This window comes from Anarrhichthys ocellatus, unplaced genomic scaffold (genome assembly GCF_004355925.1).
Source record: "Anarrhichthys ocellatus isolate YVR2014 unplaced genomic scaffold, GSC_Weel_1.0 scaffold12, whole genome shotgun sequence".
Classification (NCBI taxonomy): domain Eukaryota; kingdom Metazoa; phylum Chordata; class Actinopteri; order Perciformes; family Anarhichadidae; genus Anarrhichthys; species Anarrhichthys ocellatus.
The window spans coordinates 4,458,176-4,477,321 of NW_022280042.1; the positions used below are offsets into that span (position 1 = coordinate 4,458,176).

Consider the following 19,146-nt stretch of genomic DNA (forward strand, 5'->3'; position numbering starts at 1 on the left):
GTGTGTGTGTGTGTGTGTGTGTGTGTGTGTGTGTGTGTGTGTGTGTGGAGAGAGAGCGAGGCCACTAGATTAGGTGAACATTACAGTTTGTGTGGCACTGACAGAAAACTTAGTTTGACTGAGTGTGTGTGGGGTGCTAATTGACATTGAAGCTGACATAATCTTGTTATGGCCCTCACTTTCCAATCATCCTTTTCTCTCTCTCTCTCGCTCTCTGTCACTTCCTGGTTCCCTCTTTCTTTTCCTTGTCACCCTGTCTCTCCCTCTTTCTCTCTTCATCTGTTTCCCCCCTCTCCGTCTTATCTCTCAGTAATGACCCCAACCTGATTGGATTTGGTCTCGTATTCCTTCCGTGGCTAACGGCCTGCGACCGTTGCTAGGCAGCCGGTGTCAAAACAGCTACAAACATGGCGGTTGCACCGGGGCCACGCCGACAGCGGAGACGGATCGCTCGTTTGGCCTCACAGGGCTTCTTTGCTTACACTTTCACTGAGCGCCATTAGGACGGGTGACAAGCCCGCGAGACCGGCCTCCATGATGGATTAGACAGTTGCCACAAATTTATCCATCCAACACACACAGTGCCGGTCTATTAGACATACATTTAAGGATGATAAGTACAGGTTCTGCATAATCTCCAGGCAGATGTGTGACACATAAATGACATTTAGTGTCAGCCTCAGTTCATTATGGTTTCATTCGAATGTGATCTCGGCTCTTCCGCTGAGAACACGGTAGCGCCACGGAAAGACTGGCACGCTAGCAGCTGAGCCCTAAACACGACTTGCAGCATATTGCATAATACGTGATGGAGAAGATTTAATAACTTGTGTAAAATGGCACAGGACGAGTTGTCACAGTGACAAAGATTATAGAGCTGTAAGATTTAAATAAATCCAGTGCATGGCGGCTGCCTTTGCAGAGAGATAAAGAAGATGTCAGATTCATTTGCATAGCAGAAGAGGATCACATTAGCGGTTTGAGAAATTACAGCTAATATGAGGAGATTTGTAGTTTTTTTTCAGTGTGACAAAACTTTTAAGATGGGGTCGGTGATTCCTACAGCAATCAGTAAATCAAATCTGGTATCTGCGAGTGTCACAGGAGGATCATTTCATTTGACCCGAATAAAATGCACTGATTGCACGTCACTGGAGTTTTCACAAGCTGCTAGCTTGACCGCTGTGAGTGCTAACCATAGCCATGTTTATTTTCACTCTAATCATTTTTGGGGGAGTGGCTTTGGAGGGAGGCCTGAAGGGACAGGCTGCCGGTGTTGCTACATTTTGAAAAAGTCAATCACTTCCAGAGGAGCAGACTTCGTTTAGTCAACAGGTGAACAGACACACGGACAGACTTCACAATATTGAGGCTATACTGTGATAGTTTTGGGGACCTCATTTCTTCACTCCCTGCTGTAGCTCAACATGAAAGCGTCAAACTGTAATTCTACTCAGGTCTATTAACTGTGCAGCTGAGAAACCACCACCGGTGTCCATGGCAAATAGGCCTCCCCCTCCAAGGCCCTCTCGATGTCCCAAGATCAGTTCAAGAAAATATTAAGCAGACTATTACTTTTACTGTGTCCTTGCTTTATCTCTCAAGATTCAGTATTTTTTGCAATTTTAATGAGCTGAGACCTTAAGCCTATTTTACTGTTGCACTTTTGGTAAGCCGTCTGCCACATGAGCATCTGCTAAGTGTCTTCAAATATGAAAAGAACTTAATGACTCAAATTAAAAATGCATTTATGGATTTGTATTCGCTTCCTTGGGAGAGTGCTGTCTTGGTCCTTTTTCACTTTGAAAGCAAAAAACATTAAGGTAGACTAAAAGGATGCCCATGCTGTTAAAGTGTTTACACTTCAATCATTTGATTTGTTTTGAATTTTTTCTTTTCTTGCAACAAGGAACTGGGAAGACTTTATGTACTGTGGGCTTTTGTAATGACCAGTGCAGTAGATTTATTCTCACGTTCGTATTTGTACCTTAAACACATGCTTGTTATTGGCCTTGCAGAAAACATCTGCATCCATATTTCATGACTTACAGCTCTGTACTAAGTTGAGGCTAGAGCTCCGATAGTTCTCCTCCTGGTCTTTGTTGCTCCGACTGTTTCCAGAGCCTCGGTAGTTTTGCATGCTGACAGGCTCCAGCTGGCTCCCATGATGCATCAAAACAAGCTTCCAGTTTCTCTGCCATCATTAGCTGAGAAAATGATGGGTTAAAAGTACGCCCCATGTTAGATCAGACTACCCCCCTCCCACCTAGTTTCACTAGACTCTATTAGCCGGACAGATGCTTTGATGCTGCTGCTTGCACACTGCTCCGCACTCCCTCTTCCTCCCTGCACACCTCCCAGATGTTAGGTGTGCCGCTGGTCCGGGTGACTCTCTCCTGCTGTCTGACCGTCTAAGTTAACTGCGAGGTTGTGTTGCCAGCGCAGCTTCTCTCTCAGCGGGACCCGTTCGAATGGTTTTCTCAAGGGAACAGAGGACGGTATATTTTTATATTAATTGGAAGAGTTTTGGTCAGAAAAGTGCGAAGCCCAGCAGGTGTCTGGAGAAGTCTTTTGATAAATCCCTTCATCACCAAAGTCATTTGTGCCCTCAAATTACAAAATACTGACTGCATACGGTATACTACTAAAGGTAGACAGATCAAGAGAAGTGGGAAAGTGAATTCAGCTCCGTTATCTCAGGGTGGCTGTGGGCAAACCTCAAGAATGAAATACAGCTGTGGGGGGTTCAAAGTTTTGTCTGTACAGTTTTTTTTTTTTTGCCGCGAAACCATGCTGAGCTTTAAAAATAACACAGAAGAATTCAAGTTGAGTCCTAAAATAGGACTAGAGCAACTGTGGCTTAGTGGGTCGTCCCTTAATCAGAGGATTGGTGGTTTGATCCCCGGATGTGTCTTTTCACAAAATAAGTTGTTCCCACATTTTGTGCATTTGGTCTGTGAATGTTAGTTAGTTAGTCCTGATGGGCAGGTGGCACCTTGCATGGTAGCCCCTGCCATCGGTGTGTGAATGGGTGTGAATGGGTGAATGATGACATGTAGTGTGAAAGTGCTTTGAGTGGTCGGAAGATAGAAAAAGCGCCTAATAAGTCCATTTACCATTTAAAACTGATTACTTGGCTAAATGTTTCAGCTCTGACGGGTCAGTTGTATCTACTGCTTTGCCACAGTCGCTGTCCAGAGTGCTGATCTGGGAGCTGTCCCAGGCACTCACAAATGTTCAGTCAGCAGGTTAGAGTCCAGCTGGAAAGGACTCCCATGTTGGCTCTTTTCACTCAGAAACCAGCTGGGGCCATTTTAACTAACTTATCTTGCTACGAGGAAAGCAGCTGATAGAAAATTTGACTGAGGAAGCTAAGAGGATAAACATCATTATTGCTTATTGTTGGTCTATAGTCCAAATGATAAGCAACAGAAAATAATGAAGTGTTTTCTTAAGCCCTAGGTAACATCTTCAGATGACTTTTTTTTTTTTTTGTCGACCACTTTTGCTTAATGAATGACCTTGGTTAGTCGGTTATAAAATAGTTACTATGTATTTATCTGTACTGCTTCTCACTTCTCTTCGAGCTGAACCTTTGTGATTTACTATTAGACCAAAAGCCTAAAGGGACAGTTCACCCTGAGACTCCGGTGCGCTACTTGTTACACACATTTCAAGGTGTTTTTCCAGTTTTCTGTCACATAGATATTTTTGTAGTTCTTCCTCTGATACAGATCCTCCATCTTCTTTCCTCTCTTTCACTTTGAGTCCTCCAGCTTTCTGTCATCTTCATACATCATATATCTTTGCTTTCCACTCTCTGTCCTTTCGGCTTTCTCTGTTTCCCTTTTGCTGTTTTTCCTCTAATAATTTGCTTTCTCCCTGTCGTCTTTCCTCTCTCCTTTTATTCAGGCCTTGTCCAATCTATTCTCTCTTCCTGGGAATTCATTCTCTCATTCTCCTTACCTCTCTGCTGGATTTCCTCTCTTTCTCAGACCCCTCTCAACCCAAGATTAAGCTGTTAATGTTATCTTTAATAAGATGCATGTGCATGCGTCATGACTGTGCAGCCACTGCAGGTTTCAGTGGCAGAACAGCGGTTTAAATGGACTATTGATCGTGCCTCCCTCTCCGTCAGTCTTTAACTGCCTTCTGCCTTCCCCTGTGGTTCTCACACACTCACTCACTTTGCCTGACAGCACACACGCATGGATGTAAATTTACACAGAGACTTTCAAACCAACACATTCTCACTCCAAACTTGTCAAATACCAACGCTTGGACAGAGCCCCTAAGCCTCAAACTATGACGATCAAGGTTCCCCTCTAGCATCAGTTTTAAATGTCAGGAACTGCATGTAAGTTTCTGCTCGTTGCATGCATACTGTCTTTTCAAAATAAATGTCCGTGTTCACAGGAAATGTACAGTTTAGCAAAGAGTATTTTCAAAATAAACTTCCAATGTAGGTTTACATAGTTTTACGGTTTTACTTGCCATTTGGTTAGGTTCAGGAGGAGATTGTGGTACCAAACCGTGTTATGTAATTTACGTACTTAACTAACAGCAAGTTAGTTAACGGTTACAGTATGTCAAAGTCAAAGTAGCCTTGGTTTCACACGGGACACAAACTGGTCTACTGGGTGAAAGTCCTGCGTTTGTTTGACCCATCCATCCATCGAGACCAACTCACTTTGCAGACTTTCTCGCTCTTAACATTACGTAAATTGTTCTGGCCATCACCAATATAAATGGTGATGTATGGCTTGTTGATATAGAGAAAATCAAATATCGCAATATTTTTGACCAAATACCTCAATGTTGATATTGCGACGATATTATAAGGCCCACCACTGGTGCAACACGCACATGCAGAAGAACATTGCCCTAACATTTGCATTGTGGGAATACAGTGAGACACGCACACACACACACACACACCACACACACTGTACACCGATGGGAATGGATCACCTGCTTTAGTGTGCTACATGCTTCTATTTCATTGATGCTTCACCTCTCAGCATCAGCATGCATTGGATATATACAGTATGTGCGTGTGTGTGTGCCTGCATGGTTGCGTGTTTGTGTGTATACCTGTGTGTGTGTGTGTGTGTGTGTGTCCGGCGTCTCACCACAGTGCACCGCTCAACTCGGGACCTTTTTAATTAAGGGAGAAGTTTCATTATCAGCTCCATTAGTCAATGCCTGGCTGGTGTCGACACTCACACACACACACACACACACACACACGCACGCGCGCTGAACGGGTACTGTTAGCTGGGCTGGTGTAATATTTAACCTGATGTTCTGTTTCACGATGAGTGTAATTTATTATCAGTAGTAATGGGAAGTGACCCTATTTCCAGTCAAATGAGAGCGGCGGGGGAGAGGCGTTATTATAAGTCATCATGTCCCTATTTGCATTGTAATGCGTGTCATAGGCCACACTGCACCGCTCTGCTGCAGAGGAAAACACACGGTACAGTGGAGGATAATGTCCCTGCTGTACAGGAATCTGCGGTGGGATTGTTTTAAGGTGGCAATTATCATTCAGTATCTCAGTGAATGTATCACCTGTATGGCTTCTTGTGGTCCTTATCATGTCAAGTTAAAACAAATGTTTCAATGTCAATATAATCATCCAGAAAGCTCAGGAATGTCTGCCTTTATATTTCATTCAAAGATCACATGCTCTTCAGCCGCGGTGCAGAAAGAAACAAACGGCTTTTTGAAACCTTTTGATAAATAATGGAACTGGAAAATGCCGTTATGTTGTTAAAGCAGAGCTGTGTTTCTTTGTGCCTGAGAAAGTTGATATTTCAGAGATGAGACTGTGAAAGCTTTTGGCAAACTCTGGTTCTCAGAAGCAGGAAAAGTGCTGGTGTTTTCTCACTGATGGCAGACCAACGTTAACGTTTGAATTTTCTGTGTGGTGGATTGTGCCAATCACAGATGAACAAGACTAAGTTGCATGAAGAAAACCCAAATGTTCGTTTATTTTTGGTGTTTAGCAATGTTGGTGAAGTAACTGAGTTAATTAGCCAGAATATCTATAAACATCTCAATCTGTAGGCAAGGGGACAATTTTTTGGTATGTGAGGCGTTTGCATGCAGGGAAATAGTCCATGTGAAGAGCCAAAGAGGGTGAACACATTGGCAAAATTCAATCTCTGAACCCATCGGCTATCGTCTGACGAAGATTTAGCTTTTAATTATCTTAAAATTAGCCTTCAAACAGGCTACCTGTGAGACAAAACGGTTATAGAAGTCGTCTCTCAACTCCAACTCCATCCTCACATTGGAATGCGGAATCATTGTCAGACTGATAGCTGATGGGTTCAGAGATTGACCGGAAGTTATATAATAATTAGCAAATAGTGCAAAATGGATCTTACCAATGGAAATTGATCAGATCAGATATGCTTCTATTCTATTCATGGTGTTACGTACGAACCTCTGGCAGCGGTAGCGACCTGGATAACAGCACCAGGTTTCGTTGATTGGTAGCAAACGGCTACACGACTGGGATCACAATAATGTTTTTTTAATTGAAGAGAGGGGGCTGTTCCACGAGGGCAACAAAGTGCGCAGACTCACTCCAGTTTGTCATCTGGCGCGTCGGTGAAGGCTTGTAAGTGGCGCGCTGATTGATATGATGAGGATACAATTAGCCCTGAGCTAAATACGAGGAGCCTTTTACCATGCTGAGCACCACTTGCGTTTGTGTGTGTGTTTGAGAGAGATACAGAAGCCTGTATATAGATTGTCAACCAGTCAGTCAGAAAATTGGAGCGTGGTATGTACGGGCCTTTATCAAAGTGTACTGTAAGTAGGTCTTTTTCATGCGTTTTCTTTTTTACTCGCTGCCATTCATCTGACAGACACACACACACACACACACACACACACACACACACTCACACACACAGATATGTACAGGTCATTTTTTCCTGACTGTGCTTTTTCTCTTCCGGCAGATGAAAGAGAAGTCGTTCAGAAGAAGACTTTCACAAAATGGGTAAACTCACAGTTGGCTAAGGTAAGACAGCTTCCTGCTTACTTTCCATTATCTACTCCATCCACTGTGTCTTCTATTCCCTGTCCACACTTGCCAGAGTCTCTAACTGGACTCCGATCATTTTCTATCATCCCTGTGTAGTCATGTGTTCTTGAATATTATCAACGAGCAGATGATACAATCTGTTGGAGCTTCCATCGCTTGCTCCTTGGAGCCTCTTTGTCTCTGTATCTTGGTTGTGATGGCTGAGGCCCACTGCTTTGATAATGGCGTCTTAATGGAAGAGGTCTCTGTGTATGTTATGAGATATTCTTCGTCATGTGGGAGTACTATCCATGCAGGGGGAAGCATGGAAGTATATGATCGTCATTCCCATGCTTAATTATGTCTCATTCAAATTCTGGGTTGGTGGTACCACTTGTTTCACAGATTTTGTGCTCAATTCAACTATTTTCTTTTACTGGAATTGATAGAAATGATCAAAAGTCCCTTCAGAATATCACACGAGGACATCAAGCCTTTGAGGAACACCACAGAAAAATCCAGGCTGTGATTTGATTTGACATTTGAATAATGTTTTTAATGCAAATAACCAGTTTAGATTACAATTACAAAGTAAAAGGTTAACTTTAAGAATTTTGGACGGTTTATTCTGATTGTTGGGAGTGTGAGTTGTAGAAAAGAGTTAGTGTGGGCCCTTGCTTTCAATTACAGTTCTGTGAAAGAATATTGGAATTGGCAAGTCAGAGTACAAATAAGAAAATCTGGAATTGACAAAACTGCAATCTCTAATTATTAGGAAAAAATAGGATGCGCTAGACTGTTTCAGCATGTGCAGTATCGATTGGGCAGGATGTAAGCGTCTGGTTGTGAGTGAGTCATGTTGTTGTTCCTCTGTAGTTAAATGAGCTGATAAATGGTAAATACATTATTAAAATACATGCATTTCATTGTGCAACTCTGTGTTGCATAATGACAAGAAATCTTCCTTGAATCCTTAAATGATAAGAAAAGAAGATATTGGATCGGTGTATAGACTCATTTTAAGGTGTATCCGAGACATTTCAGATACAGGTATCAGAACAGCTCTACTTCAATTATTCTCTGTCTGAACCCTCCCCTCTTCTGGAAAAAAAATAAATGAAAAAATTCAGAAGAAAACAAATGAGAAGAAAAGATTTATTTTATTTACGCTGGCAGTGTCTACTACCTCTTTTCATCTGGGGCTGTTTTCTGTTCCTCTCTCCGAGTCACGGACAATTTCAGAGGCATTTACTTTTACGGCTGTGATTCAGACGGACACACACACACACACACACACACAGGCTATTCCCACCACGTCCATTCTCTCTGGAGGATTGGTTCGGTGAAGCTAGGATAAAGGGGAGAGGAGAGTGTGGCACATCTTTCAGGGTTCTCTTTTTCTTGTGATTATACATGCTTTGTATGGGATTGTGTTCAGAAAATGTGTATTTAATTTGTCATCTCTTTTTTATTGCTCGATTGTTGTCTGGGGCCCTTTGTTGTGTCCCCCCCCCTGCCGCCCTCGTGGGGACTGAATAACTTGTTCTGAATTTCATTCTAATTACATTTCGGTGTTTATTTGCGGTGTGTGGGTATTTTGTGCGTGCCAACACATCACTTTTATTCCCATTTTCTAAGTTGATTACAATGGTGCTAGGGGTGTGCCGTTGCCAGGCGATGAAGACGTAAGCGAGTGTGTGTGTGTGTGTGATGGGTGCGCGTGAGTAAAACACAGTCTGATCCGAGCCAGGTGATTAAAGCCAGGAGAGGGATAAACGGGATGGAGAGGTCTTCTATATCCCCACCTCCTCTCCTCTTTTCCTAGTCCTGTCCTTTTCTCCTTCCTTCCAATTTCCTGTCTCCCCTTCTTCTTTCCTGTCCTTTCCTCATCTCCTATTTTCTTTTCATTTCTCCCCTTTCCTTCCCAGCCTGCCAGATCCCCTCTACCCTTAAATAAAAGAAAGAGGGAGGGATTGAATTTGGAGGTGGGAGATAAGGAGACAGATAGAAAGAGAGCGATAGATAGGCAGGAGAGGAGAGAGAGAGATATCCCCTCATCCATCCAAACTCAGTGGAGCATAATGAGTACCCCATCCTAGATAGATGAGTCTCTCTCTCTCACACACACACACACACACACACACACACACACACACACACACATGGAGAGTATGGTTAACGGCAGGCGTGAGAAATGTTTGGCAGTGAAGCAGCGTCACGTCTGATTCTAGTGTGATTTGCTACTCAGCAAACTATAAAAAGAGGCGCTTCAGGAATCTACAAGGATCTGTCATCAGGGCAGGAAACTGAGCTTTTTTTTGTCCTTGTTTACCAACCACAGCTGGTACTTTATTCAGTGACGTCAACGGTTTGACTCAGAGGACCAGTTTAAAATGTGTTAACAGCCCAAAGAAGGAAACAGAACAAGATCCCCCCTAACCCGACTGAGTTTAATCGATTGGTTGATAATTATTTAGGCGTTTATTTCCCGTAAGGTCAGAATGGACAAATGAATCCATCTCAAGGACCCAGGAATGGAGGGAAAAGGGTGACAGAGAGAGGGGAGCACAGCATTCATCCAGTGCCTGGTGTTAATTTCACACCCTGGCTGTCACTGTGTGCTCTGGTCCTCCAAAACTGCAGAATAGGTCTGATGGGAGAGGAGAGGAGAGGGAACAGGAGAGGGAAATGAAGCTCAAAGAAACAAACAAGAAAAGAAGAGGTGGGATGATATGAAAGGATTAGGAGCAGAGACTGCTGTTTTCTTGTTTTGGTATCCCTATATGCCTCGTTATGCTGACGATACAAGCTTATATTTGTCTAATACCTTTACTCATAAGTTCAGTCCTTAGCATTACAGTTATTTTGGACCATCCCACAGTTAGTGATATCTCTGCACTGCACTAGTTTTGTTTCACGTCATCTGTGTTACATTTGGGCATTTTAGGAAGTGAAAATAGAGCCACAACAGAGGTGTTGACCTATTTGGCTTAGCTTCTATTTAGTTCAGAAGGAAGGGCAATCAGACAAGATTTAATAGTAAATTCACTAGAGACCATCTTGCTGCCACAACGCCAAATCCGGCAAGGGTCATAAAGTGGGTGGGCCAATGGCCCCTTTTAACAGAATAAGAACTGGTATGACTGATTGAAAAGAGAGGGGCCTATTGCATATGGATGCAATAAGAGAAATAAAACATGCATTCTGTTGTTCATTTATTTTGTGTTAAAGTGCTTTGAGTGGTCGGAAGACTAGAAAAGTGCTATACAAGTACAGCCAATTTACATAATTTCTTCTGGGATTTCTGACCCGGTCTGAATCAAGCTGTGAAAATGAAGAGCTGTCACACAGTTACAACAGCTGAGTGATCCTTTCCCAGGTCAGAACTAATCTAAACCTGCTGTGGGGGCGTGGGAGAAGTAAGACTGAATGGGCTGCTTGTTCTGTCTACTGAGAGCTTCATAACTTGCAATGTACTGTAGACTTAAATGTCATTGGATGAGGAGATTTAGGGTTTCTGATTGGCAGCTGTACCAACCTAATAGAAGTCATTTTCACTGGCTCACTGCTGACTAATTGCCCAAATTACCGTGTCAGTGACACATAAGTAGTTTCAATTCATTTAAACCCCACAAACAATAATTAGGTTTATGAATTTGTTGACTTGATTTTAACACTGGGAGTGCTTCCGATGATGCTCGAAGTGGAGCGGATTAAATCCAACACATTGTCTGTAAGCGGAAAACAAAACCAGGCATGCAAATGAATGTCAGCAAAATACATTTTTACTTGTAATAGAGTATTTCTATTTAATGAAAAGTCAAAGTACTTCTTAGAAAAAACAACAGGAGCTCCCCGCAGCTTTCAATTCCATATGAAACTAAAAGTTAACAGGTTGATATATTTGACATTCCGAAGTTATTTTAAGTTACGCACATAACTCCGATAGTACGTAGATGTTAGTACTTAACCCTTTCACTTACTTACGTAATGTACAAAAACTACGTTATGAAACAGATCCAACGTTTTTTTGCCTAAAACTAAGCAAGACCTTCCGTTTCACAATGTTAACCACGTGTTTAAAACGGTGGCCGCTTCACACCGTTAAATAGAGTGATCGCATGTTTAAAAAGTGCCACAGTGCGGCTGTTTCACAACTTTACATAGAGCGGTCACATATTTAGTTTGAGGTGTCATTGGCAAACGGCCTGTTCTGTCATTAACTTATGAGGACGTGTTGATTATTTCAGGGTCGTACAACGTTAAGTGAAGATTTTACAGCAGAATTAGGTGGAAAAGGCATTGTGACTTGTTTGTGAAGCAAGCTACTCAATACAAATATGCTGCAGATGCACACACACAGTGTTTTCCGGGGATGGTGCACTGGAGGGTTTGATTACCATCAAGGGAAAGTAGAGTGCAAAGTAGGAGTGAGGCACCAGGGTAAGATTAAAGTAAACTATACATTATAGCTTTTCTGACCTGTGTTCACTGTCTTGTTGTTGGAGTCTTACTGAAAGGGAATAAATCAACGTCTGTCCTGACTCCACAACTGAGCTCTGTCACATACACATTGTCTCTTCATACAGCATGTAAAACACAAATTAAGACGCACACATCAGTCGGAATCATATCTTTTTTTCCCGCTCATGGTAACTTCAGCTTTAAGTAGATGCATAGTTTTGGTCAAGTTGTTCTGTTGGACAGTTGACCTGTGCCGAGGAATGCAGTAATCCATGTGTCCACAGTTGATCATTTGCTCTAGTGATCCATGTCAACAACTTAGCACACACTCTGAGTGATACAGGCTGCTAGTATTTACTCAAAACTTGGAGCAACTTTAAATCTAAATGCTGATTTAAGCTGTACTGCATGGAAGTTTGGGGCTTTTGCTAGTGGGTAGCATTCAGGGGGATCCATTGCCAGAAATGGAATATAATGAGTGTGTTTTTGTTTAGTGTATATGTCAAAAAAGACATTTGTATAATAATGTAAACATACTAGATATTTTTTATTTCACCTTGACGTTTTTGTGTTTGCCAGTCGAGCAGAGGATTGTTTCTCTCCTTGGGGGACTCAAACTAATTTGCTTCTTTTCTTTTCTTTAACCGACTTCTGTTTGTTTTAATTAGCTCAAAAATAAATAGAATGCTGTCCCCTCAGTGTAAGATTTCATAGTGGATGACACCTTCTCTTTTTAGTTATAATGCAAAAGCATGAAATCTGAGTGAAATCTTGTGATCCAGTAACGAGTCACCTAATCTGGAAAATCATGTATTTGGAGGCAGTGAGAGCACCAGAATCTCTTGACTTTTGATTTAAAGGATTTAAAGGATACACACTGGACACAGCTTTCTGCTGTAGCTTGTGGAGAGAGACTGAAAACTCTGGACAGCTATTCTTTATTAGATCCTCTTGAGAGCCCCCCCCTCTAAGACCTCCCTGGCCTATTCCATGCAGGACTTTCAGGTCATCATGGCATTCAAACTGAAGTGAAGACAGATTTTTATTTTATTTGACCAAAATGTTCAATTTAATCTCCATCAGTCTCCCTCATTACTTCCATTAATACAGCGTTTATACTCTTTTAAATGTATACTGGTGTTCTATATTGTGGCTCTATGTTCATTTGCATTTTATGTTTCATAGCCCTTTATTTATATTTTACATAGTCCTTTATTTATATTGTTTCTTATATTTCTAGAAGAGCAACTCCAACGTACACATTTGGGATCAATAAAGTATTCTGACTCCGACTCTGAAGATAAATTCAGAATATCTGAATATGTAAACGTTTGTTCAATTCAAAGGTTTTACTGATGGACCAGGCAGCAACCCATATCGTTAGTAATGCTAATACATGTTGTGCTCCTCTCCGTTAAATGCCACGCCCTTTATATAAGTATCTTCCCTGGTGAGCTGAGCCAATGGAGGGGAGATAATGCACATCCCTGCTTGCAACCAAATTGTAATGTAACGGCTTCTAAACCGTATCCATTTACTTTAACTGATGCCTGTGGAGTGTAATGTCTGTGTCCATCTCAGGAAGTTGGGACCAAATTTGTATTTTTTTCAGTGTTGCCAAGATACATCAAAAGCTTTTGGTGCGTCCAGGGATCGAATCATTGCTTCCTGCTTTCTGCCTTGCGAGTTATTAAGGTTTGGTAGCCGACAGAGGTTGCCACCGTAGTACCTTCTATTAATGAATCCAGTTTGAACCAGATGTATGATATCGGTACTGATTTTACTCACTCGTCTAGCAAGAATGGTTGTTAAAATACGAAGATCTCCATTCAGCAACAATACAAGTCGATATGACTGGTAGGGTCTTTGCCCTCTTTGTGAATCATTACTATCATTGCTAGTTTCAGATTTTAGAGCATAATGATATGCTTTCAGTAGTAAGGATTTAGCGCTTTTATAGAGTTCATTTACATATAGCGATCAGGGCTGGACTTTTAATATTTTTTAATGTGGAAATGTATCTCCGATTCCTTTTTATAGGTTCATCTAATTATTTTGTCAATGAATCTAATATGTCAGTTAATTCAATGTCTTTCATGTGGTGAATTCATTTTTCATCCTCGGAACAAGTAACCGTGTTTTTGTACAAGGACTTCAGCCAATGATCCAACGATTTCATCTGTCTTTTTAGAAGTAGGTGGACTCACAGTAGATTTAATCTAAGTCTTAATCTATCCTGGAAGTATTGTCATATAAACTACTCTGTGAATTACATCTCTATTCTATTCTGCCTCAGAGGCCAGCCAGCTCTCCTATTCTGGAATGCTGCCTGGCCTCGGGTTGGCTGTTGTGTCAATTAGCTTGTGACAATTTAATTAAATGTTATATGAATTTAATTAGAAGAAGACCTGGGGCTTGGGGGACCTGGGGCTTCTGTATGTCGACTAAAACCCTTGCGGTGTTCATGACTTTGTAAATCTTCCCTGTGACGCTAACACGGGGAGCCCGTTAGCTGTTCAGTCAGACAGCTGATGTCGCCTGTCACGAACAAATAATAGCGATGACTCAGAGCTGCCATTTATCTGCCACGGGAAGATGTTACCATTAAATGTGTCACGTTGACTGTTATCTCAGTGGAATCCAAACACTTCCAGAATGAAGATAAGTAGTCAGTGGTCGGACTGAAGGAAAATGTCCAGATGGAAGCCTCTCTCTGTTTACCCAGTCACTAAAATGTAAGGTTGTCTTCCTTTAACTGTCCTCAGACCAGATTGTATGGGTTGCGCCTCATCTTTTGTGTCATCTCTCCTCTTTGTGATTTGTGAGTTAAGTCACAGGATGACCTGGTACAAATTCAATTACTGAACCTGACATCTGAAAATCTTTCTGATTTGTTTTCTTAGCAGATTCTGGGTTTGTGTCTGGCATGGAGAACAGAGCGCAAACTTCACACAGATTTGGACCTTTCACTAAAAGTACAACCACATATTGTCTGCTGGCAAGGGTTTCCTCTTCTAGTTTATGTATTCATTAGTAATGCACTCTGAATATATCTGTACTGCTTGTGCATTTTTCACAGCAATGTATTATATGTCCTTTCATTTTTGACACAATTTGCTACAAACATCACACCACTTCTTCTCTGAACTCGAATCAAAATACACAGACATAATGCATACACTGTGATCTGATACAATCAACAGAACTCTGTTCAGAAATTATAGGAAAAAAAAGGCCTGAGTAACATTTCTACAGTGCAGAATAAAGCTTTAAAGATGTTATTTTCACCACACGATTAGATATTGAAGGATGGCACTGTGTGTGACTTGACGGTAGATGGGAACCGACCAGCAGGAGTCAGGGACTGTTATAAAAAGTGCACGCAAAATGACCCAGAGAACTTTCAGATTTTTGTTAATAGCTTTTTTCCCTTTAAAAAAATACATCAAAGACACTTTAATGCTTTTTTAATTGGTATATTTATCTCTAAATGAGTCTCGGAACGAATCTACATGTAATCACACGCATGTGAGAAAGGAGTCAGCGGTGTTTGACCTTCTGGTCTACGTGCTTGTCGAGGTAATCTTACTTAATCTTACTCTGAAAATATAAAGGCGCTTGTGTGTGTGGGAGGGATTTTCCTCTGAGTTCTGATGGTGTGTGTGTGTGTGTGTATGTATTTGGTTGTGTATGTTACTAGCAGTTTGTGTTGGAAGAAGATAAAAAGATACTTGTGTGCTGAAACAAATCAGGGCTGAGTGTCTGAGAAGCAGCCTGGGATTTCACTTATTTGTTGGCCGATGCAATTCTTTTAAAAATAAAGTTGACTGAGACCGTTATGATGTGAAATGGAGTGAACAAAAGAGAAGAAAAAAGTTAACTCCAGCCACACTCTTTCATTTTTAATTGTCATTCATTTTTCTACAATCAAGCACTTTCTCTAAAGATGCAAGTTCAAAAGTTCTTATTTTTTCATCCAGTTGAATTTGAAAACTGAGAATAATAATTGTTAAAATATAATTGATGTGTACTTTCTTTGATTGATTTGACAGTTGTTGACTACACAGAGGCTTCTTGAATATATCTTGAATATATATATATATATATATATATATATGGCACTACATAGCGGTGCCATAGGTTTGAGAACGCCCTGTAATAATTCATTTTGTCCAGAGCAATTGTCTTAACATTCTCTTAAAAATGTACTTTCAAATTAAATGTAATGTTTGCAGTTGTCATACAATGCAGTTCAAATTAAATGAAATACAGAAGTAGTGTTTCTTAGCAACACCCCAGGTAACAAACGTTCTTATTTTAACCAAAACCACAATCTTTTCCTCAAAGGAACGAAGTGGTTTCCTGTGAAAACTTTATTTTGAAAAGAGTGTACGTGTTGCATATAGTAGCTTCCTGTTACAGAGTGTTGTGACTTCACTTATGCCCCGAAGAATATTCTGCTTTCATTCGATCTTTCCACATGGAGGTCACATCATCTTGGTCGACATATTTGAGTCTTAAGATCGAAGGACACCAGAAAGTGTTGCTTTGTCATTTGCATTGAATTGTTTTCCACTCAATCCTCCTGCGACATTACAGTACAAAACACACTTACCATGTGGTAGTCTGCAGGTAAAACCTGCAACAAAACAGCCACGGAAATAGAGAGTAGACTGTCCACAACCCGTTCAAATAACACATCTACTCCCAATACACAAGCACACACACACACACACACTGCCCCGGCGAGGAGTATGCCTCAATAACGTTGAGTCTCGGGACAATGCCGAGAAGCGTAGGTCGAGGGCAGAAAGGGATGGAAACAGAGAGAGACGGACAGAGGGAGGGAAATGAGAACATAGGGGAAAGGAGGATGATGTGTGAGAGAATGTGTGGGCGAGTATGAAATATAACAGATGGAGAGAGCAGAAAGGAAAGGGGAAATTGGAGAGAAAAAATTTAAAAAAGGCAATGATAGGAAGAAGTCGTTTCTCAGAAGATTGATAACTGAATTCCGTCATTACAGAAAAGTGATTTTCCCTTTTCTTTCTATTGTGTTTATTTTGCCTTCCCACACAGTTCTGGGTCATTTCTACGACTACTTCTTCTCTCTCTGTCTCACTGCCGCTGCTAATGCATTTAGATGCAGGAGTGGGGACTCCTACATGGCAGCCGTTCGTTGTAATAATGCATGATCGATGCGGGGAAGGAGATCTCTGCCACAGGAACCGGGCCGGTAATCAAGCAGGGAAGATTCATGATGTTATTGGTTCATGCTGCCAAAACGTGCAGAAGTAAAGCTTTACTTTGCTTCCTTGTCGTCTATACGGCCTCCTTGCCCCTTTTCCTGTCCTCACCAATTCCTCCCGCACTTTCTCATAATTACTTACTTCAGTGGGCTTTTGCTCGATTTCCAAATAATACGATCGTGCCGCTCGCCATGCTAAATCAAGTGTTGCCGGAAAAATTAGTCCGGATTATACAATCTCAAATCTGTTATGACACCCCTAATAAACCGTGTGCATGCGAAGGTCATTCGCAATACCCAAGTTCCATTGAGCTAATTGATCAGCCACAAGTTAGGAGCTGTAGTCCTGCTGAGGTAAAAAATCGGTGATGTTTAATCCAGTTATTGTTTTAGAGTGGTCTGATTTATTTTTTATGGTTTGGGGTTTTTATCGTCCAGTGGCGCATTATACCTGCAAACATAGTAGTGCTGGGGAATAATTTCATAACATGTACTTAAACCGTTAATACTTTTAAAAGGACATCGGCTTTTGGTTGCCAAAACTGAAAATCTGGTTGCCATTTTTAGTGACCTTGACATTGTGAATATATGAATGCTCATAACTATGATTATGCAGTGCTAAAGCAGATTATAACACATGGCCCTACAATAAGGATAGTAAAAGGGCAAAACTTCAGATCACTTTACTTAAATAAAGATTAAACATGACAATCAACTGTAGTATTTGGTAACCTATAATAAATGAAACAGTTTGGACATAGATTTCTGAAAAACATTGAACCCCGTAACACATTATGTTGTTGTTAAGCATGTTGCATTATAGACATGGGCATCATAGAAAGTGTAACCAGGTATTATAAACAAGCTTTATTGTAGCTCTCTGATACATTTGGGTGGAAATCGAAAATGTACATGTATTTTTTACGTACTGAAGTAACTCCTCAAATCCTCCTTTTTCCTTCACTCGGTGAAGGCCCAGAGAACACACTCACTGTATTCAGCCTGCGGTGTTTGCCAATGTGAAGTAACTGCTGGTTTGTAATCCCAGATTTACCAGCTCTGATAAAGAACAACCTCTTGGCTATTACCTGCTATCTTTGGATTGAACAACACAGGGCTGGTGTCTGTGTGTAGGATTGAACTAGTGACCTTTAAGACAAGTAAACTGACCTCATGTCACTGCCTGCAGTTGTTTTTCATAGCCATGAAGCCAAATGCTTCCACAGACTAAACGATTGCAGAGATGTAACTCTTGTTAAGTATGAATGCACATTGTTTTTAATGTTAACATAGTTGGTTGAATTTATAATTCTGTGTTTTAGACAGGGAGACCACCCGTGGAGGATCTGTTCTCAGATCTGTGTGATGGAAGACGCCTGCTGGAGCTGTTGGAGGGGCTGCCAGGACGTGAGCTGGTATGAATACAGACACACACACAGACACGGGAACATGCAACCTGGGCCACAATGTGTACGCAGTAAGCGCTATGACACACATGGGCATGCTGGGATCAATAAATCTGATCAATCGACTGGCCGTAGTTGCCCCTGTATGGTCTCGCCGCCGCCGGACACGCTTATATCTTTGATTGAGGGTTGATTGCTCACCGTGACAGCAGTTTTGGTCCGGTTGCTCTTTGTGGATGGAGTCTGTGGCAGACTTGTATCTGTAGAAATAGCACATATTAATGAAAGAAAGAAGAAAAATAATATAACAGGGGGATTCCAAACTTTTGAACACTTATGAATGTTGGAAAATGATTGTTACTGAGAAAATGACCCTATAGCATAATCTGATTTTTGCTCGTACCACGCCACTAACCCTACTTAGCATACCGTGGTAACTGGCAGATGACATTTGCTCCGGCAAAGGCTTGTGAGGGATTAGGGCTGTCCCACTGCCAGATCGTCTGTTTGAGGTCTCTCTCTCGCAGACAATTTGAGCCCTTTTATGAACACTTTCCGTATATGTTCGCATTTCTGCAGCCTTTGCACAAGGGAATTACCCACAATTCATTATAAAGCAGCCACAGAAACAAAGCAACAGGCAGACGGGGCAGAGAGGGTCGTCCCAAGTAACACAAGCAGTCGTCGTTTGGAGTTCATCCACTTGACTGACTCTGGTCACCATGCACTGCTTTCCCGTCACTGCTTTGCCGACTTAAAACGCAGCATTAACCTCAGCTTGACCCAAGCATGTTCCTAACCGTCGTGCTCAAATCGTCACTTGAAGAAGTGAAAAACTTCCTAACCGTCGTGCTCAAATCGTCACTTGAAGAAGTGAAAAACTGCAAAAATAAATGCCAAGTGCCAAGATTAGAATCCTAATCTGGCTCTTAGAGGGAAACACACACACACACACACACACACACACACACACACACACACACACA

At 41.5% G+C, this 19,146-nt stretch overlaps 1 protein-coding gene across 4 annotated transcripts in view; it reads left to right on the forward strand.

Annotated features, from left to right (window-relative positions):
- dmd (dystrophin) overlaps positions 1 to 19,146 on the forward strand; it is a 214,565-nt gene that overhangs the window by 58,291 nt on the left and 137,128 nt on the right. For all 4 annotated transcript variants that reach the window (XM_031852205.1, XM_031852208.1, XM_031852207.1 and 1 more), the window contains exons 2-3: positions 6,978 to 7,039; positions 18,077 to 18,169. In XM_031852205.1, coding sequence (XP_031708065.1) covers positions 6,978 to 7,039; positions 18,077 to 18,169 — 155 coding nt within the window. The remainder of the gene's footprint in view (positions 1 to 6,977; positions 7,040 to 18,076; positions 18,170 to 19,146) is intronic.